Source organism: Podarcis cretensis, assembly GCF_951804945.1.
Source record: "Podarcis cretensis genome assembly, chromosome: 1".
NCBI classification, from domain to species: domain Eukaryota; kingdom Metazoa; phylum Chordata; class Lepidosauria; order Squamata; family Lacertidae; genus Podarcis; species Podarcis cretensis.
Genome location: NC_137170.1, coordinates 115,688,811 through 115,711,728, shown reverse-complemented (window position 1 = coordinate 115,711,728; position 22,918 = coordinate 115,688,811). Strand labels below are relative to the sequence as shown.

Here is a 22,918-nt window from a genome sequence, read left to right as displayed (position 1 = left end):
TTCTTACATGCTCCCTGTGGCATAAACTCTTCTCTCTGTCTCCCTAATCATGCTAATTATACTGCCATATGTCTCTCTCATATTTCTCCTCCGGTTCTAATGGGACACTGATTCCACCCTTTGAATATGTCATTTGTTTATTGCATTTATCAAGGGTTTCAACATTATATGGGCCTTTTAATTGCTTCTTGAAACTCTTGGCAGACTTACTATTAAGAAACTGACATGGAGGTCAACAACCCATCATAAATATAAATAACATTTGGATTGCAGATGGGCGTTTGGTTGCTGTCCCCAGCCCCCAGACTTGAAGCTTATTCTAATATATCCATGTAAGGGCTACAATATAATACACAGAGCTTTGCTGCTGCTCTCTCCACTCACCAACCCTCAGCATTCTCCCCATATTAAACCCCTAGAGTTTCCCCTTCCCACCCCATGTAACTAGTAAGCTTGCTTTTCGAACCCAGTACCTGAAGCCACCTCTTTGCAATTCTGTAATCTTTCTGGCCGAATCCCCTTGCACACAAACCACCCACATGGCAACCCCCCTGCATCTTCCTTGCCCACACTTTGCAACTACTAAGCCACCATCCACTCTTCAGACACCTGCTTTCATGTTCAACCCCGTTCCCATGCCACCTGCTCCCTCCTTTTTTGCAGCTCCCTTTGCACCTCCATTTTTACCTTTGCTCTCTTTTTCCCCCTCCATCGTCCTTACTTTTCTCCACTCTCCCTTGCACACAGATTACCCCATTTCCATGCCTTATCCTCTCACCTCTTCTGCAGTCACCTTTGCATAGGCACATATCCTCAGTGTTATTTTTCTAGAAAAAGAGGTGCTGGAATTCACCTTGTTCTCTTAGAATGGCAATGGCACCCACTTGAGAGGTGCCAGAACCCACCTCAGAGGTCCTGGAACTGAGTTCCAGTGAGTTCCGGCTGGGGGGAAAAGCCCTGCATACCCTTATCACCCCCGTTCCCTTTTTCTTCCCTCCTCCATCTTTTTTCCACTCTCCCTTGCACACAGACCACCTTTATTTTCATACCTCCTCCTCTCTCCTATTCTGCACCCCAAATATCTGTATAATGGCATTCTGATACTGGCAGCTTTATTTTCAATTCCTTTCCTAATGATCCCTAGCATGGAATTTGTCTTTTTCATGGCCATAGCACACTGGGTCAACACAGATCTCACCAAACTACAATTCCCATGGCTCTGTAGGGAAAGTTCTAGGTTCATTTTGTAGGTAGGGCTGGGAATGTTCCCTCCTTCAAAAACTGCTGAAATTCAGAAAAAAGCTGTCAACTTGTACACCCATGAAACTTGCCCTATGCAGGAGAGGAAAGGCATAAGCAGGTCAAAAGCATGCATTTTGTGGAAAATTAATAAAAATTATTATAAAAAAAAAAAAAGCATGCATTTTGAGGTACTGTACAAGATCACGGCTTTTGGGGGGCGAAATCTTGTTGCTAAATCACAGCAACCAAAATGGCTGCCATGCTATCGCACAAGAAAATGGGAAGTCTCGTTTTATCCCGGACACTTGTGGAGTATGTTGCCCTTGTGTACTTTAAGACCTCATTCACACCATGCATTTAAAGTACTATGATACCATTTTTAATAACCATGGCTTTCCCCAAGAATCCTGCCGAGTTTGTTGAGGGTTCTGGGAGTTGTGAGGAGACCCCTATTTCCCTCACAAAGCTACAATTCTCAGGGTTCCCTGTGAATATGGGTTGATTGTTAAACTACTCTGAGAATTGTAGCTCTGTGAAGGGGATAGGGGCTTCTAACAACTCTCAGAACTCTTAGCTGAAAACAACTCCCATAATTCTTTATAGGAAGCCGAGATTGTTTAAAATGGTATGATACTGGTTTAAATGTATAGTCCTGAAATTACTTGGGGGTTCCTGTATTAATTTAGCCTATGGAAATAGTCTACATGTAAGCACTGCACCCAAAGTGGGACTAGATTGTGTCCTAAGTATTTATTTATTTGTTAGGCTTGTATCTCATTTTGCTTAGAGCAGAAGTTTTTCTTATTATTATCACTGCAATTTCCTCAGGAGCATATTTGACAAATGCATTCCAGATATTTCCCCCCTCTCCATTATTGACAGCATTTTTATTACTTGACTTATAACTATAAGATATTATCTGCAACAAATGTCCTCTTTTGTGCTGCGATTAATTACTGAATAAAATGAAAAGCCACTGTTTAGGCCTGCGGACAACGTCATATTGCTTTGTGAGCCATGAAGCGTGGAGCTGATATTCCAAATTACTGTTTATTATTCTGCGGAAGCAAAGTGTTATTTTATATTGCGTGGGAGCGTTCTGTCAAACCAGCGAACAGAACAAGCAATATCCCTGGGAGACGAAATTCATCCCACAGCCCAGAGATGTCAGTAATGAACAATGTCTTTTACATTTTAAAGGGCTCATCAAAGTTAGGAACGACACAGAGAATGTCATTAGCTGCCAGCGAGAGCCTGAACAGAAAACATTTAGGTAAAACGTGACATAGTGGCGGGATAATCAGGCTCACCCATCCATATTAAGCCACAATGCTGGGGACTAAAGCCAATTTCATCTTATTGCTACCGATATAAACCAAATCAGCACAAATCAGCCATCATGGGTTATGAGACAAGATGCAAGGCAACACTGCACAAAACGGCCCACTGTGCAACTCCGTACTATCAGCTATATCATACCCACCAAGTATCCCGGAGGGGAAATGGGACACTGTTTTTTCACATGAGATTGTGGCGGCCATTTTGGGGGCCACAATCTGACATGTTCACACTCTGAAAAAAAATGTGATCACACTTCCCCCAAGTGCTTTTTTTGGGGTGAGATGGTAACGTGGGGCACCTGACACACCTGGGAATGCATCCTGAAAGACGTGGGTCCCATTTTTTTACCTAGAAAATTTGGACAGTGTGCTGCAGAAGTCAGCCCCAACCAGAATGACCAGTAGTCAAGAGTGGTGGTAACTCAGATCCAAAACATCTGCAGGGGCCCAGGTTCAGAGAAGCTGATACAAGCTGAAGGCTTTACTGGGCTCAGGAGTGGAGTGGCACTCTGAGGTAGATGAGGAGGGGAAACACAAGGAGGCCATTTTGGTGGGGCTGTAGCTGGGGAACAGAAGTTGGAGGAGATGCATAGTTTTCTCTCCCAGGATATAGCTTCTCGGATACAAAAGTAGGAGCCCTTGTTGCTTCCTGGGGGAAAGGAGCACAGCAATGGGCCCCAGCATTTAAAAAGACGTAGCCATAACGTGAACCTTCAGAGACAATTTCAAAATGTCTGAGGTTGGTTCTTAGTTGTGTTGTGTGTTTTAATTAGACAAAACGAACAAGCCCCATTCGATTTGCTGGTTTTGCTTACTGGCTTAGCAGTAGAATGTAGGCATACTTGTCAGTGTTTTTCCCACACATTTCCTGGCGTCGCCTTTGTTAGCCGCTCTGTGGGCCCAGCCAGGGAAAAACATTGTGTGATGATGCCATAACACACGCATGTTGGCTTGTTATAGAGAGATGAGGAAGAACATGACCTGCTGTTGCTGTTTTCAGTGGTAGGTCTGTGTGTCCAACAATCAAGTCTATTTTTGTATGCTCAGACCCCTTACTTTTATACTTTTTTCATTATTGTCAGATGCAGGACTTAATCAGCAATGCCAAATGATGATAGGTTCCTTATTGCCAGTAGGTCTTATAAGCCAGTTGCTTAGCTTTGAAAAAAACACACACCCAGAAATGAATGGATGCACTTATACATAATATTCTTGATTATATTGTCCTCTCAGATCCTTAGAAGAGAGGTGGAAAACACATTCTAGCCTGCACACCTTGCTTCCCTGTCCAATGGGCTTGCATCTCCTTGTGTCTCAAATGCTAAATTTTGACACCACTGAGATAGGGGTTTGTGCGTGAGACTGTATGTGTAATTGATCCCTTCCCTTGCGCCTGAAAATTCTTTATCATTATGGCTTTCGTCTCTGGTGAGGGATGCCAACATATGTCTACAGGCTACATGACATCATTAGCACACTTCATTCGCAAACTACTGTTAAACCCCACAGTCAATGCTGGTCCAAAGCTTATGGTTCAAAAATCAACAGGCAGAATTTAGGAACTGAGGTGGGATCCTCAGCCAACAGATGGCCAGATTGGCTAATGAGGTAATGCATACTTAGTCACTCATTGATCTGACCTCTGCAACAATCTAATGGGTGACTCATGTCTTTGGAACAGGATATGCAGCACAAAAGAGTAGCTGATATCTGCGTTCACTATTTGTTAAAGGGGAGGTCAATATGTGTGAGTGTGTGTGTGTGTGTGTGTGTGTGTGTGTGTGTATCTCCTGAAGCTGAGACTCCAATACTTTGGCCACCTCATGAGAAGAGAAGACTCCCTGGAAAGGACCCTGATGTTGGGAAAGATGGAGGGCACAAGGAGAAGGGGACAACAGAGGACGAGATGGTTGGACAGTGTTTTCGAAGCTACCAACATGAGTTTGACCAAACTGCGGGAGGCAGTGGAAGACAGGAGTGCCTGGTGTGCTCTGGTCCATGGGGTCACGAAGAGTCGGACATGACTAAATGACTAAACAAGAACATTATTTTATATATATATATATATATATATATATATATATATATAGTATCTAATAAATGCAATTGGAATCATTATGTTGTTATGACTAGTTTGTGATGGGGTTGTTTGTATGCCTCCTTATTCTGGCTCTGGAGCAGATAAAACTTCCAGAGATTACTCTGAGCTAAATGAAAACACACCAATTCTTCTTCACTTTGATAACAGTAGAGATATCATTTAACTGCAGTAATGTAACTCTTCCGTACAAAATTCCCTTGCTAGATGAGGTGAGAGTCCATCTAAATTTCTATTTTAACTAAGCTGAAAGGCTCATTCGTGTTTTCCTCTTGTATGTGTGTGTACTTACTCTCTCTCTCTCTCTCTCTCTGTCTGTCTGTCTGTCTGTCTGTCAGAATGCTGGAGAGGACTCACTTTTTGGATTTATTGCACTTCATAATTATGCACATAATTTGTAGGGTTGTGCTCCAGATTTGGCTGAAGCCTGAACTAAATCAGACTGATTTGGGGGAATCAAGTGTCAAGTGGGGGGAATTTGTGTCAAGTTGGGTCAAGAAAGCCCTGGATTTCCCCAAGTCATGCCCACAGGGAATCATTTGAAATTTGGAAGGATTTCTCCCCCCCCCCCACTCCAAAAGGAGTAGCCATGTCTGCAAATATCATCTACGCCTGCCTAAAATGTTATATAGACACTTTCCCTTTTAAAAGAAATCAAAATTTAAAGGTGCTAAACAGAAAAATTGATAGACCTGCATGGAGATATAATATGATAGATTTAACCTTCTAAGGTAGTCTTCCCCAGCTGTAGAGATTCATTCGCTCTGTCCCAACTAGCCAGTGGCCCAAGGATGATGGAAGTTGCAGTCCGGACAAATCTCAAGGGCACCTAGTTGGCAAATAACCACTTTTAAGACTTTGAAACCTGTAAAACTTTACTTAGGAGGAAGCCTCGTTGAATTCAGTGGAACTCATCCCTAAGTAAATGTGTACGAGATGGTGCTGTAGAGCAGTATGTCAGTGCTAAGTCTAATAAAATGTATTCTGATCGCAACACAGAAGCTGGAGGCTTTATCTCAGTGTAAATATTTGGAGGCGGGGAGTGTATTCTTTAATGTAGCACAGACAGACCCCCCCTCCCAGTAAACTGGAAGAAGTGAATTATTTTGTATCAGAGAAACAGCAACACGAGAGTTAGGAATTAACCCTTTGTTGCTATCTCTCTGCAGCTCCCCCCCCCCTTTTAAAATGTCAAATATGTATCTGTAAATCCTAGTTGAGGGAGGGGGAAAACAGCAGCAAAGGAAGGATTAAGCACCCCTTCTCCCATGCACCAAACCACTCTGCAAATTATTCCATTCCCCCCACCCCACCCCACCCCGTTTTAGCTGTTGAGAAGCGACAGCTAAGATTCCCAGCCCAGTGTTTGTCATGGTTGCTGTAATAATGGCCTTAAACGAGATTATTTCTTGCGTTACTATGCAGTTTACATTCCGCAAGTTGGCAACTGAACAGACGGGGGCAGTCAAGAGTCATAATGTTCGTTTCTCTTTATAATGCCAGTTTATTTGCAAAATGAACCTGAGAATATGCTAATACTGTAGTGGCTTCTCAGTGATCCAGTTACTTTGCTCAGGAAGTCAATCATCTCTCAGAATGTCATTTACCATTAAGAGGGTGCAAAAAGAGAGAGAGTTGCTCATCAGTTTGCAGATGCTAAGCTGAAGTTCTCTGGCGAGTGAGAAATAAAATGTTCATTCCATGCAAATGAACAATGCAGACTTCTGTCATCTTGGGGAGAACAGAGAGTTCTGTATCTCTTTGCTAAGTATCTTCTTAGATATTTGCTAATTGCATTCAGTCTTGATATAAGACACAGAGTGTAAACAGTTTTAGGGGTGCCAAGTTATCGCCGCAGGAAGCGAAAATGAAACTGGAGACTGACACTTCTCAGCCCAACCAGTTCAGAATGCTGAAAGCTGTATAGTAAGAGCCTTTGTTCTTCATTATGTATAGATTAATCCTCCTGCCATCTCTGTTCACTGGGTTTGCTTGGTTTCACAGAGCCTTAAAAAAACCACCCTGTTTGTGGAGAGATTACTGTGTGGCAGCAGAAAAAGTGTACACATGTTCTGGGAAGTGGCTTTCAGTTAGCTTAGAAATCTATAGCCTCTTTCTAGATTATTCTGATAGTAAGGGCTGGCCTGGTCATGAGGCAGGCTGCAGCAGCCACCTCGGGTGGCAGAATTCTGTGGGATGGCGTCCCACCTGCCCCTGGTGCTCACCGGAAGCCACTGCGACCGCAAGAAACAAATTGCTTGTTCATCTGCCTCTTAATCTGCCCTGAGACTGTATCAATTATATTGTTCTAACTTTGTTATAAGGGACGCAGGTGGCGCTGTGGGTTAAACCACAGAGCCTAGGACTTGCCAATCAGAAGGTTGGTGGTTCGAATCCCCACAACAGGGTGAGCTCCCGTTGCTCGATCCCTGCTCCTGCCAACCTAGCAGTTCAAAAGCACATCAAAGTGCAACTAGATAAATAGGTACCGCTCCGGCGGGAAGGTAAACGGCATTTCCGTGTGCTGCTCTGGTTCACCAGAAGCGGCTTAGTCATGCTGGCCACATGACCCGGTAGCTGTATGCTGGCTCCCTCAGCCAATAAAGCAAGATGAGCACCGCAACCCCAGAGTCGGTCACGACTGGACCTAATGGTCAGGGATCCCTTTACCTTTAACTGTGTTATAAACATGCGGCACCAGATGGCAATGTAGAGCAGTGGTTCCGTCACTGATGGGGTTTTGCATCAAGAGCTTTTATGGCGTTTTCTTCTATAGCATTTTTTTAAAAAAATCATTTTTAAAAAATGTAATTTCCAGTGCTTCCCCATAGGGACCAGACCCAGAAAACAGGATCTCTACCTCTCTCTCTCATAAAGGGGGCATTTTCTAGAGTTGCTAGGATTCTGTTGTGCATCAAGTCCAAGAAACCTGCTTCAGGCAGGTCCGGGGGAGGCCAGGAGATAGATGAAGGCAGGAACAAATGTCTTAATGGTGCAGCAAGACTTCTTCAAATATTGGCCCTAGCAGGAGGGACCACTGGGGCTCAGATTCAGGCAGCAACATGTCTTGAAAGTAGCATCTCAGGACCCAAAACTCAACTGAGCTTGTAGTTTCTGTTAATATTATCCTATTACTGTTTCTTAAATATGCATCTAGAAATATAAATTTGCACATGCACATTGTATGCAAATTGGGCTTCTCTTTAATCTTCTTTATTTGTGATGTATATTTTGGCAAGGCCTAAGTGATTGTCCTACCTATTTATACTGCACTCTCTTTTGGGGAGGGAAAGAAACCAGGAGAAAAGAGAGACATAGCACAAGGTGTGTTTGCTTTCCTCACTGGGAGACAAGGAGAAGAAAGGGGGAAACACCAGAAAGTACAGAATCACAAGCTATAGAAATCAGTGGCATTTTTTTTTTTTATGGTGCATCAGTTTTTGCCAAACAAAGCTATAGGCAGTGATCAAAGGCTTTTCATTATATATCTCAAAGGCATGCCAACATTTTACAAACGTTACTTTCCAATATAATTTATTTCACCTTCTTATCGCAGGCAAGTACAGCAGAAAAAAATAACCCTGATCATCCCATGATGCTTGCCACATAGAAAATTAAAAATTCAAAATGTCCAGAAATCATAGCCCATTATTAAATTACAGGGAACACCAGCTGTCCTGAGATAAATATACAAAATAATTGTTGGACGGTACTTTCAACAGGCCCTTGGGACATTATGGACATATGCATCCTTATAAGGCCCTAGATACATTACAAATGTATGTTGTGTTTATACAACTGTGACTTGTCCTTGTTTCCTCCAAAGGATTCTGGGAGTTGTAGTTAACTGTTCTGTTAGTGATATTTGACATATAAACTTGGAAAGCTAAACCAAGGCCTGATCTGTATTGGCTGTTTATTGTGTCTGAGTGTGCTGTTGCTCTGAGCCATCTACAATACACATCTGTAGAGGGAACCAGGCTGAGGGCCTTCTCGATAGTGGCGCCCACCCTGTGGAATGCCCTCCCATCAGATGTCAAGGAGATGAGTAACTATATGACCTTTCGAAGACATCTGAAGGCTGCTCTGTAGAGGGAAGCTTTTCCATGTGGAATGTTTTATTATGCTTTTAGATACGTTGGAAGTGGCCTGGAGTGGCTAGGACCACCCAGTCAGACGGACAGGGTACAAAGAATAAAATTATTATTGTTATTATCTGATCTGCACTCCAATCTCTTGGGAATCAAAGGTCCTTCCATCTGGCTTCTCCCTCAGACGCAGAGTAAAGCAGGATGTCTCTTAAGGAAGAGATGCCTCTACTCACTCAAGAGACGAGCGCTACCCAGCACTTCGGTGCTGTAGTTCTGCAGTGCTGCTTCTCTGCTCCCCATAATCTCTATGGGCAACAACAAAGCAGGGAGATGAGCAACATATCAATGTTTGTTGTCGGTTTCCAGCATCCTGGTGCCACTCCCGCCCCCACAACCTCTCCCTCTACAGAACCAGGCTCCCTCCATGCCCTTAAATAAGTTGGAGTTCTTGCCATTGTTCGCGCGCTGCCACCAACCCTACTACTGGAACTTCGCCTGCGGTTGGGCCTGCATTGCTGCTGTGACACAGCAGAAGCGGCAAAGCCACAGCGGGCACAGAGGTGTGGGCAATGTTGCAGTGGTGAGGGCGGGAGTGGGTTGAATCTGCCGCCAGAGGCAAATGGCTTCACCTCACCTCATTGCAAGGCCGCCCTGTAGGTGGCTGTGCGTGAGGAATATGTGTGCACAGGAAAAAGCAGGCGAGGCAATGCTCTGTGAAGTCAGGCTCGTGCACCTGTGGCCTCCATGTTGTTAGACTTCCTTCAGCCACAGCCAGCATGGCCAGTATGCAAGGCTGGTATCTAAGGAGGGCACCAGGTTCCCCAGCCCTGCTGCCAAGCATTGCAAAGCCAAGTGACTGGTATCTATGTGTTCCCAGTCTCAGTTGCTCTCTCTGTGAGAGGGAGGGAGAAGACACGCAGAAGAAAGGCCTGCTTCTCTAGACCATCAGATTGAAACCTTCCACAGTGCTTAGAATGGTAATGCAAGTAGTTAAAACTGGTTAGGTTTTTTTTTCAGCACACACACGAAACATGAAAAGATCGCATGAACATAGTTTTACTCAGTCCTTAAAGTCAAATGACATTCCCTGCGCCAGAAATGGCCAAATAGTTCTATTGCACTGTGAGTACACAGTGCAAACGTATGCCTCTCTACTCAGAAGCAAGTCTCATTGATTTTGGTGGGGCTTGTTCTGAAGTACAGTCATACCTCGGGTTAAATATGCTTCAGGTGGAGAGCTTTTGGGTTGTGCTCCACGGCGACCCAGAAGTAATGGAACACGTTACTTCTGGGTTTCACTGCTCGCGCATGCGCAGATGGTCAAAATGACGTCACACGCATGCACGGAAGTGGCGAATTGCGACCAGCGCAGGCATGGGTTACGTTTGCTTCAGGATGCGAATGGGGATCCCATTCGTATCCAGAGGTACCACTGTACGTAGTTATAGGATTGAGCTCAACAGGAGACCCCCCCAATAGGCATGCTTTCAGGGATTTTATTTTTCAAAGCAACCTCAACAGATTCTGTGACTTTACGTCACAAACCAAAGCAAAACTTGAAAACCTCGTTATCACCTCATTTGCTTGCTAGGGCGAAGATGGCCTGCAAATTGCCTTGGTGCTTTGGCAGATGATGTTATCCCTCCTATTGTGGAAAATGTCCCAGAGCTGTCCTCACCTGCGTTTGTCCTCAGTTGGGCCAGTGATTGTTAGGAGCTTTAAACCCACTTCTGCCAGCACTTCTAGCAGTGGATGCTAAACAAATAGTGTAAAAGGAGCATGCACAATTGTCTTCCACTGGCTTCATTTTTTGCATGAGCTGACAGGTTCTCATGCAATTTTCCACCTTCAAAGCTGCTTTGGGTGCTTAGACCTCTTGAACATGCTGCCTGGCCTCATTGGGTGGGTTCAAACGAGGAGCCTTGTCGGTGGAAACCCTGCGCAAGGACTTCTGATTGCACAATAGGGCTTTCCCCTCCTCTCCTCCCGATATGACCCCTACCCAGGAGAACCCATGGAACAGCACAGGCAGGGGAGAAGAGGGAGGCTGTTCTGACTGGAAGCTGAAATGCTCACCTTGCAGAACGATCGCCTTAGCACGATATTGAATTCCTTCCATTTTCAAACAACCAGTTCCAAAAATCTACAGTCCATATACTGTGTCTGCTGTTTCACAAAAAGGCATTAGCAAACCCTGCTTTCCACCTACCGGAGCCAAGTTCCTAGCACTGACAAGAGGAAATCTCAGCCCAAAGATCTCTGGCTGGTGGCTAGACTCACAGCCTGCAGAGTTTCATCTGTAGGCGTGCCGAATGCAAGCACGAAGCTGGCGTACTTTTGCAGAAAGAAATGGCGTAAGGGATTCCTCCTAGATCTTTAACACACTGGAAAATCACTGCCCCACAGATTTATGGTTTGTTGTAGGCAGGCTGGGGTACTTTGTCCACACTGAGTTCTCATTGCTGTAAAGTCCATCTCACTCACTTCAGTGCAGATAAATCATGGCTTCTATTTGCACCCCAGGCACTGGATTTGAATGCTTCTGGTGTTTTACCTGAGTATGGTAATTCCTTAAGACTAGCCCAATTATATATATACACACACATATTTTGGATGTAGCTCTCACATTCCATTTTGAAGCAGATGATTCACAGTGACAGTTATTCGGATGGAGAAGAAATTCTGCAAGAGGACATGAGGGCACAGACTCTTGGGAGTCGCTTGGCAGCCATAGTTCGTGCATGTGCACATGCTCCCATGCGCACCCACAGAGAGAGCAAGAGTAGCCAAACCGCAAGTTGCATTATATAGTATATCATACATTTTTATTCTTTGAAATGTTGTTTGTTTACGGTACTGTACACAAAAGTCCATGCTGAAGGTAAGCTCTGGCCCTTATAAAATATCTTAAAATGCTTCACTCTCCCACCCCACCCCACCCCCCAAATATTTTGCATCACTCCCACCCCAAATTAAATAATCCGTACTAAAACTGCGCAGATCTGCTATGGCTTCCATGGCAACTGGCATCTGTTATGACTTCTTGGTATTATCTTATACCATCCCTGATATTTTGGAATGTACCCAGTTCAAAATGTGAGAGAGGCCTGAAAAGACGAAGAGGAACTGCTATGGCATGCAGAGTCACTGTGCTGTCCTCAGTACAACAGACAGGTTTGGACTGAATTATCTCCTCAGTGGTGCCCACAGACCATTAGCCTGTGGTTTATGAGCAAGTTAAGACCCCGTACCCCAATCATTGGTAGTTCTTTTGTCTTTCTCTCTCTGTATATATATATATATATATTTAAAAAAACACAATGCAATTTCATGGCATATCTATCAAGATAGTTTTGAACAACAGACATATAAAGCAGCCTCAAGGAGGCAATTGGCCTATCTAGCCTAGTAATGTTTACTCAGGCTGGCAGCAGCTCTCCAAGACTCGCACAGCTCATTTTTAAACTGGAAGTGCCAGGGAATTAGATCTGGGATCTTCTGCATGCATAGCACATGCTTAACCAGCAGGCAATGCCTCCTCTGCTAGAGCCCAAGAAGGGCAACACTTTGAACTTGTGACCTACTGTTATTTCACTACCTTTAAACAGATCATTCTCTCTCTCTCTCTCTCTCTCTCTCTCTCTCTCTCTCTCTTAAAAAAGCTGATTAAATAAAAGACCTGCTCCCACCACCTACACACAGAATGGTGTCAACAATACATTCACTGCTCATTCAAGAGGCTTTTCCACGACTCCTGAATTTTTCGGTACAGCTTTTCGGAATCTCTCTCCCGCGCTTTGAAAAAGAAAAGGACCCGCATAAATGCAGACACGAGCGTCATTATACAACAGGGCTGTGAGAAGGAAAGGCTGAGGCTGTCTGTAGTGACTTCAGCTTGGTATGCCACCCACCCAACTGCACCCCTCGGTCATCTACAAGCCATGGTTGTGCTTTCCATCCCAAACAGGCTGTCCAGAAGTCTCTGCTAGCCAGTCAGTCTTCAGCCCACATTGCACATGGCAACATTCGTTCATGGATTTCAAAGGAAATTGGCTGGTAAGCATTCCAGCAAAGCTGAGGGGTAGCAGGACCAGAAGAAGGAATAAAATAACTCCACATATCCAGCGCTGCTATTAAGTGCCTTGAGTTACCAGCTCAGGGCTTTGTAGTGTTTAATGTTTCAGTATCCATCAGTTTTGCGTCTATAGATAGGATGGTCCAAGGATGATTTGGCACAGAAGGTAACAGCCTTGTGGGGAATGGAGATGTCTTAGTGCTGCACTGTTCATCCTGCAAACAGAAATGGAGGAGGGAGAAGGTTGAGATTTGCTGTTGTGCGAAACTCAAGGCATTTAACTGTGGAGTAATGAAACTGGACATTTTGAAGGTTACAAAGGAGAATGGACTACACACTGAAGGATACTGATTCTCCCAGTGTCATTAAGTAGCATCCGCTTGACTGGAGCGGATTTTTAAAAATCGAAAGGTATGCCACATGCTACAACAATAAGGACATGAAAGCACAGTGGGTTATTTCCAGGTGTGGTGAAGGGTGTGTGTGTGTGTGGAGCTATGGAGGTCCCCTCCCAAGGGTAGTATTGATGCTGTTTACCTGGGCAGAGCTAAGCCAAGCAGGGTGGTGAAGAAGGCAGTACCATGGGAACAACCTCACCATCACCACTGTGCCCTGTCCCAGTCCTATCCAGGTAAGCAGCAGCAACACTGGTGTCAGAAGGGAAACTCCGTGGCTTCATTCCAACAAAGGCAGCACGACTGGCTATGGGCAGAATCCAACATAGCACCAAGTGAACTTTCCATCAGTGGAAGGATTTCTGCTTGTGCAACAGAGTGGTCCCCCCCCACCTCTCCTCCCTCGGTGTACCCCCTAAATCTGTTCCACGGGTTCCACTAACCCTGCAGAGCAGATTCGGGGAGGGTGAGAGGTGCACACACAGAGGGAAGAGAGGGGAGAAAGTCCCATGGCAGAAGCAGAAATCCTTCCACTAAGGGGGCGTGATAGGTGAACAGTGGCCTATTTCCTATTTTTCTCTGAAGTTTTGAAAATGTGAAAGTTGCAGTGATGAATTGTAATACCAAAAAAAGTACCCTAGCGCCACCTCTCCCTCTTCACTCCCAGCCTCAGCACACACGAGCAACAACTCCACACAGTGTCGTCAGTTGTCTCCTCCTGATATTTTGAACCACTGCATTGGCAAAACTGGCCCCAACGGTCAACGCTAACTTGCCACATGGGGATATTTGGATCCCAAGCAATTGAGATACAAGTCTCTCCCACAATCGAACTTCCTTCTCTTGGACACGCTCCACCCCATTACAACTTTGTGAGGCTTCTTCTTTTAACTATTCAGATAAAACAGTCACCCAGATACAGAAAACAGAGTGATGGGATGCAAACCCTGTAACGTGACTTGAAGCCATTTCATGACCACTTGGCAACTTAATTCTCAGGGCTCTGTTGCAAGGGGAAGACCAGGTAAGAAAACAATTACCTATCCTTCTCAAAACAGCAGAAACATTTGAGGATGCAGCTCATCTAGTTGCGGAGCAGCTTCTGCTTCTGTTCTTCAGGTGTCACTTCTGGGGTCTTATTGAGGTTAGGCTCACCTGGAAAGAAAAACAAAGCTTTTTTAAAAAATTAAAAAAGTCTCCACATAAGTCATGTGAGTCAGCTATTATGTGGCCTTGACTGTCTAAGTGTGGCCTAACAGTTGAAGTGCTGGACTACGTCCAGGAAAGCCTGGGTTGGTTCAAATTCCCAATCAATCATGAAACTTCTTGGCTGGCCTAAGGCCTCTCAGCCTAACACACCTCACAAGATGGCTGCAAATGTTGGTTGTGGGTGGAGAACTGTATATGCCCCTTAAATTCTGCATTAGCCTTGAGAACCAGGAGATGCAGACACAGTTAAGCATATCTATGGCACAATTCCATACATGTCTACTGAGAAGTAAGTCCCACTTGAGCACATTGGGGGTGACTCCCAGATAAGTGGGCAAATCGGGGTGGGGAACCTCTGGTCCGCAGGCCTATTTAGGTCCAGCAGACCTCCCCATTTGGCCCATAGGCCATATTGGCCAAGCCATGCCTACCTGCCATCATATATGACAGAGGTTTTCAACCTTTCTGAGTCCACGGCTCCCTTGACCAACTACATTCTTCCTGCAACACCCCTGTGGGGCTCAGGAGTCCATTTATGTTTCTCCTCGCCTGTAGAACTGACAGGCTCTCACCCTTTTTTGAACACCTTCCCTTGTGGAGTGTTCCCTCAGTCTCCTCTCCCCTCTCCTTCGAAGTCCTCTGGGCAGCCGCCACTGCTGCCCCTGGTCTCTGAGCTGCCCTCTCCCTGCCCCAAAGAGAGGTGCCTCCTCACACTGCCCCACATGGACCTGGGACTTGTCTGTCCATTCCCAACATCAAGGGTTGGTGGACTGGCTGGCTGGGCTCCCTCACCCGCTTGCTTGTTTACTCCAAGACCACCTCAGCTCCTGGCAACCAGCACCCAATGACCAGCCCCAGAGGCACCATTCACCTGGGGAGCTTATAGCCAGGGCTGCTGCAACAAACAGCTGTGCAAGCCTTTGGGAGGAAGAGACACGAGAGGGCATCAGAGGAGGGAGGGAAGGAAGGAGGGACAGAGGTTGGTGTGGCCCACAGCACCCCTAACCATCATTCAAGGCACTCCAGGGTGTCATGACACACTGGTTGAAAACCACAGATATATGACATCAGGTGTGGAGCAGGCAAAAGCCTGGCCCAGCTAAAAGAGATTTTCAGGTGCCACCAAGAAGGATGGGAGAATCTGCCCGTTTTAGGTTCTCTCCAATTCTCATTTTTCCAATCTTAAATTCAGTTCTCCACAATCCCACACCAATTTGCAATTTCTTTAATTTAAAAAGTCCTTCTGAAAACCCACCAGCATTTTAGTTCAAATTTATCCTAATAGACACATTTATATATGCAATTTTGCCTAACATAGAAATCTTTGCAAAGCAATTTCCCGTAATCAATGCTGTCTTTAGCATATGCACCGCCGGGGTGCAAAGATCCACCCAGCGCCCCCAAATTTAGTTTAGCCCCCAAATTAACTTTTATTATGCTTATGTCAGACACCACCTTTTCTCTTGTTTATGAAAGAAGGGAGGAAAAAGAAACAAACTTTTTTATTTACTCATTTATTTACAACACACTTATACTTAAGTATACACCACCACCACACTTAAACTTATAAGTATTGTTTAGGCACCTACTTAGGAGAAACATCAGTCGTGTCAAAGGTGCCGCTGACCCCGCTGCCGCATAGCAGCTCAATACAATACGTAACACAGTATTTTGATGTAAGGGTTAATTTCACCTGCATGGCGCTGTTGTGAATGACAAGCACTGCCATTGTGAATGACAAGCACCGCTGCTGGAGCAGCACGTCTTTGGTAAATGAGTGCACAAAGTCAAAAGTCCTTTAGTGAAACAGTAGGTATACATTTCGGTAATACCTAGGTATATATGTATTTTGTTTTTCTAGCTTGAGCAAAATTATTTATTATTTCATAACAGGTAGATAGTTAAGAGCTTAGGCGGCTTCAGTGGCGGGTGCCTGGTGCCCCCCAGAATTCGGCGCCCAGGTGCCCTGCATCCCTTGCACCCCCGGGTAAAGACGGCCCTGGCTGTAATATAATACTCTTTTATTTTGTTAGTTTCACTATTGTGTGCATTTAATAATAATAATGATAATAATAATAATAATAATAATAATAATAATAATAATAATAATAATAAATTAAAATAATACAACATTCTAAAATCATTTCATTATAAAATTAATTCAAATCAAACTGATGGCAACCATTGGGCTAGAGTTCTGTGAAGATTGCCAAAGGAGGGAGTCAGGCTGTGCCTGGCCAAAGGCCTGGTGGAACAGCTCTGTCTTGCAGGCCCTGCGGAAAGATGTCAAGTCCCGCAGGGCCCTAGTCTCTTGTGACAGAGCGTTCCACCAGATCGGAGCCACAGGCGAAAAAGCCCTGGCTCTAGTTGAGGCCAGCCTAACCTCTCTGTGGCCTGGGACCTTCAGGATGTTCTTGTTTGAAGACCGTAAGTTCCTCTGTGGAACATACCAGGAGAGGCGGTCCCGTAGGTACGAGGGTCCTAGGTTGTATAGGGCCGCATATGTTTCTCTGGCATATTCTCTACCCCCCCCCCACAGAAGCTGGCTAGAGAACTGCATTGCAAAATCTAGAGAAGTTCAGATTTTGATGGATAGATGTGTTTCGGTTCACATACTATTTCAGAAAGTGTCAACATGTTTGCTTTTAAACAAGAACAGAATTAGATTTCTTCCTAAACACTGATTTCTGATGCCTGCAAAGCCGTGTGAAAAAGAATTTGCAAATCCTGATGATCAGCTGAATGGCAGGTTTTGAGAAGCGCCTTGCAAAGTGGCTCTGCAATGGGGGCAGACCCAGCAATCAGCCAATATAGTTGTACAGGATTGCAGCTTCAATTCTCATTGATGATGAATCCTTCGCTTTCTCCCACTGAAAGCAATAATATTTTGTATGTGTGCAGATTGGCTAATCAGTTTTCAACCTTTCCAGACCTAGGACCCACTTTTAACCCAAACATGCATTCATTGGGGGCTCCATTTCTTAACCTATTACCATATATTTGCATGATGGTACGGCCCCTGTCATGGCCCACTTTGGATCAGGCTGTGACCCACTAGCAGGTCCCAGTCAAAAAGGGGGGAAGATCACAGCCATTTCCCCCCAGCAACTCAATCTCCCTTTCCAAACTCACACTTAATATCACTATAATGTTAACATAAAACATAAGCCGTAGAATTCTGTTTACAGGCAATGCTTTTCCTACAGATAACATAGACAAATAATAATAATAATAATAATTTATTATTTGTACCCCGCCCATCTGGCTGGGTTTCCCCAGCCACTCTGGGCGGCTTCCATAGAAACCAAAAATACACTAAAATATCACAGATTAAAAACTTCCCTGAACAGGACTGCCTTAAGATGTCTTCTGAATGTCAGGTAGTTATTTATCGCTTTGACATCTGATGGGAGGGCGTTCCACAGGGCAGGCGCCACTACCGAGAAGGCCCTCTGCCTGGTTCCCTGCAGCTTTGCTTCTCGCAATGACGGAACCGCCAGAAGGCCCTCGGCGCTCCATCCCCATCAGAATGACGGCTGCAGTTGGTTTCATTAGTTTTAATCCAAGTTAATTATCACAGTGTATGATGAAGGGCTTTCTAGCTATTCCCTTTTCCCATTCCGTACTAGCAAAGGAATGTTCCATATTAATGAAATGAAAGCTTCTACATCGACTTTCCGTTTTGGAGTGCATCACATTAAAATCATGTAAAATTAGCAATGGAACCTGTTCTTTATTTTGAAGTACAAATGACTTGGCCCATGGGATTCCAATGATATTAAGTGCCTACAATTAGTGGGACGTGCTGTAATAACAGGCGGAGGATTTGCTCAGCCAGAAAAAGAAACCAGCCCTCGCTATTTACTTAGAAAAGGTGAGCATTACTTTCCCAGCAACCTTGGCATTCAGCAAATAAATAACAAGTTTAAAAGAAGTTTAATAGCTTCTATTAATATAGACTGAGCCTTTTCTTTTGGATGCTTCACCAAACTTTTTATCGGAGATTTAAAAACCAAGGCCCCACCCCAAAGTGTCCATGATCACATGTAATAACTGATAGCCCTGGATGTGAATGTGTGGATTCCAACCCATATCAAAATATGCACTCAGCTATTTCAGGGGAGCCCAGAAAGGCATTGCAAGGAAAGTACAGGGAAATGTAAATCCAGATGCCTATATAAATCTGATCTCCAATGCTGGATCTTTCACTCTGCAGCTATATCATAGAATCATAAGAGTGTAGAATTGGATGGGACCCCAAGGGTCATCTGGCCCAACCCCCTGCAGTGCAGGAATCTCAGCTAAAGCATCCATGACCATCCAACCTCTGCTTAAAAACCTCCAAGGAAGGAGGCGGTAACTCCTACTGAAACCAATGAAAGGTGGTAGTACAGTGTGTGAAATGGATATCCCCCAAACCCTGTATGTGCTCAGATGCACAAATGAAGGTGTTGAGCACCTGGCTGCTTCAATAGAGCAAAGAAGAGTTTGGATTTTATATTCCGCTTTATCACTCCCCTTCAGGAGTCTCAAAGCGGCTAACATTCTCCTTTCCCTTCCTCCCCCACAACAAACACTCTGTGAGGTGAGTGGGGCTGAGAGACTTCAGAGAAGTGTGACTAGCCCAAGGTCACCCAGCAGCTGCATGTGGAGGAGCGGAGACGCGAACCCAATTCCCCAGATTGCGAATCTACCGCTCTTAACCTCTGATTAAACACTAGCCTGTCTCTCACATTAATTTGGGGGTGGATCTGGGACAGGCGTTTTCCAAGTTGACCAGAGTTTATTAACATCTAGATACTAACAAACTGCCATTAGTGATTTATAAATCTCAGATTTTTGGTGGGGGGTATTTTAGAATTCCCAAGCAACACTATAACTTGTTGCTGATAGCTGAATCTGGCTACATTTTTGTACTGGCTAATTTCTTTTACATAGAGACCTATTAGTCTGTGCATGCTTGCATAAGGTGCGATCTGTTAACTGCAGGGTTGAATACCTTATTCAGCAGCCCTGAACGATATATGCTCAGAAATTGAGAGAGGGAACGATGCCAATAAAAGGAGAAGTGGCAGACGAAACTGATGGAATATGCAGAATTAGAAAATTTAATGAATAGAATGAGAGAATGAGAAGAAGGAGCCTTCAAGGAAGATTGGAAAATGTTTGTAGAATAGCTGAAGAATCATTGTAAGCAGGATAAAACATTAGTAGGCTTACAACAAATTCAGCAGTTTGAATTAAGTGAAGATATAATGCAAATGGGGATAAAAGAAAATATTTGGAGTAATTGGGATATGCAGTGGTAATGGATAATGAAAACAAACCATGGAGTGGGGGGGGAGAGGGAAGTTGATGATTACTGTGTGGTTATATTGATTTGAATGTGAGAATCTGTAATGGAAAATTAGAGATTAAAAACAAAACCTGAACAAAACCCATCCGAGGCATGCTTGCTGATGTCCTCTTACCATTTAGCGGAGCACAAGGTTTTGTGTCTTGCTGTATATCCGCAGTCTCTTTTCCATTCAAAGAATCCTTTGGTGAGATCTCAGAGTCAGATGGTTTGGGCAGGGAATTGAGAGAGTGCACTTGAAGGACGACAGAGGTATGGGACAAGTCCACAGATGGCCTTTCACCACCGCTTTCCTTGCTCTTCTCATTTGGTGTCTCCGTTGCCACCTCCTCTAGCAACGGGTCTGAGGCACGTCGGCTTTGGCCTTTCTGTTCCTTTCTCTCCCCACCAGCTTTTGGCACTTGTTCTTCTACAGAACAGTAACAATTTCTTTACTAAATTCAGATTATAAATTATTTGCAGGAATATTGGCTGATAGATTAAAAAAGATTTTGAAGAGAATTATCAGCGATGATCAAGCAGGCTTCCTTCCAGGGAAGCAAATGTATTATAACACAAGAATGGTGATCAATACATTAGGAATATTTGGATATGAGGCCTGATAAAAAAGCTGCACTGATGCTGGTGGATGCCAAAAAGGCTTTTGATAATGTGTCTTGGAGATTTATGGAGAAAACTATTGATGTAATGGAATTAGGAGAGAAAATTGGATGTAGCATAAAAGCGATATATAAAAATCAAAAAGCCAAATTGATAATAAATGATTTATCAGAAATGTTTAATATTTCTAAAGGCATCAGACAAGGCTGCCCGCTATCACCACTTTTCTTTATAACAACATTAGAAACATTATTAAAGGCAATAAGGGAAGAACCAAGAATAAAAGGGATCAAACTGGGAAATAGATATTACAAATTAAAAGCATTTGCAGACAACTTCATCATTACGATAGAAAACCCAACAGAAAGTATAACAGAAGCAATGGAAAAAATGAATGGTTTCAGGCTTTAAATCGAATAAAGATAAAACAAAATTATTAGTGAAAAATATCAACAAGAAAAATTAGAGCTAGTAAATAAGACCGGGCTAATTATAACAAACAAAGTTAAATACGTAGGATTCTGGATCACGGTAAAAAGCATAAATTTATATAATGATGACTATGCCAAAACATGGAAAGAAATAATAAAAGACTTGGAAATTTGGAATAGGCTAAATTTGTCACTATGGGGAAGGATAGCTACAATAAAGATGACTGTGCTACCGAAAATGTGGTTTCTTTTTCAAACAATCCCAATAATAAGCTGACTAAATTGCTTTAAGGAATGGCAGAGAGATTTGGCAAGATTTATATGGCAGGGCAAAAAAAAACCCAAGGATAAAGTACAAACTGCTAATGGAAATAAAAGACAGAGGAGGGTTTCCATTACCAGACCTCAAATTGTATTATGAGGCAGCATGTTTAGTATGGCTTAAAGAATGGATGATTTTTTAAAAAGCCAATATATTAGACTTCGAAGGCTGAAAAAATAGGTTCGGCTGGCACAGTTATCTGGGATATACAGTGGTACCTTGGGTTACAAACACCTCGGGTTACAAACACTTCAGGTTATAGACTCTGCTAACCCGGAAGTAGTACCTCGGGTTAAGAACTTTACTTCAGGATGAGAACAGAAATCGCACGGCGGCAGCACAGCAGCAGCGGGAGGCCCCATTAGCTAAAACGGTTCCTCAGGTTAAGAATGGTTTCAGGTTAAGAACGGACCTCCAGAACGAATTAAGTTCGTAACCAGAGGTACCACTGTAATAAAGTTAAAATCCACAGAGGATTCCTCAGTCACATAATTAGGAAATCTCTGTTTACTGTATGGGAAAGAAACAAAAAATTATTGGCACCCAAAACACCTTGGTGGTTGTCATCGATAGAAGCAATAGCAGTAAAAAAGAAAGCTATGGACATTAATTGGCTAACATATAAGGAAATTTTAGAAAAAGAAAATAACCAATTAAATTTAAAAATATGAAGAATTAAAGCAGGTAGGTGTGAATTGGCTACAATATATCCAGTGAAATGAAAATTTTAAATCAGACCAAAAATATTAATGTATTTGAAACAAAGATATTGGATTTAGAAAAAGTACTTTTATTAAATAATGAAAATATATTATCAAAAAGATACAGATTATTACTGGACTGGAACCTTAAAGACGAGGAGGTCAAGGAAGTGATGGTGAAGTGGGCACAAGATTTTGGTTATCCAACTGAGATGGAAAAATGGGGAAAATGATGGAAAAAAGACTTAAAATTCACCTTGTGCTGATAAAAGAAAACTTTATGAAAATGATTTACAGATGGTGCCTGACGCCATCCAAATTAGCAAAAAATATATATAAATAACAACAATATGTGTTGGAGATGTAAACAAAACGAAGGAACCTTATTGCACAAAACGAAAACAAAAGTGTGTTTCTTTATGCAACAACAGTGGCTAGAATGCTAATTGCAAAATACTGGAAAAGTGATTTAATACCAACAAAAGACAAGTGGCAATTAAAGTTGTGCAAGTACCTCAAATTAGCCAAAATGACAGAACTAATAAGAGATCAGTCAGGCGATAAGGTAAAAAAGGAATGGGGTTGCTTCAGAAACTACCTGATAAAATATGGTTCCAAAAATAATACTTGGTTGTCCTTAGATTAATTTCTAAGGTTGTCCTTAGATTAATTTCACAGATATATTGGGAAAAAACAGATTTAAATCAATAAAGAATACTTGTTATTTAAGAAAAGTGTTGAAGCCGCTAAGAGATAGAGGGAAGTCAACTAACATTCCGGAACAGAAAGAAAGTGACAGTAAAGAAAGAAAGAAAAGAAGGATGACAAATGTAATTTCTTTGTGGGAACCTGGTGTGTAGAATATTTAAATTACTGTTTGTATCCTTTGAACCATTTTGTGTATTTGATTAATTCTCTCCCCCCCCCTTTATTATTATTCATCATTTTTCTTTTTTCCTCATTTTTTCTTTTTTTCCTTTATCATTTTCTTTTCTTTTTATATTTTTACTTTCTTTTCTATTTTTCCTTTTTAGTTTTGAATATTTGGATGCAATGTT

The 22,918-nt window shown here is 43.2% G+C and overlaps 1 protein-coding gene across 5 annotated transcripts in view; it reads right to left on the bottom strand.

Annotated features, from left to right (window-relative positions):
- Window positions 1–12,899: 12,899 nt before the first annotated feature.
- Window positions 12,900–22,918, bottom strand: part of PDE1A (phosphodiesterase 1A) — a 144,614-nt gene continuing 134,595 nt past the window's right edge. For 4 of the 5 annotated variants that reach the window (XM_079978578.1, XM_079978580.1, XM_079978579.1 and 1 more), the window contains 3 exons: window positions 19,922–20,215; window positions 14,282–14,396; window positions 12,900–13,061 (listed from right to left, as the gene is read on the bottom strand). In XM_079978578.1, coding sequence (XP_079834704.1) covers window positions 14,326–14,396; window positions 19,922–20,215 — 365 coding nt within the window. In that variant the 3' untranslated portion in view covers window positions 12,900–13,061; window positions 14,282–14,325. The remainder of the gene's footprint in view (window positions 13,062–14,281; window positions 14,397–19,921; window positions 20,216–22,918) is intronic. The other variant, XM_079978582.1, reaches the window with a different exon arrangement.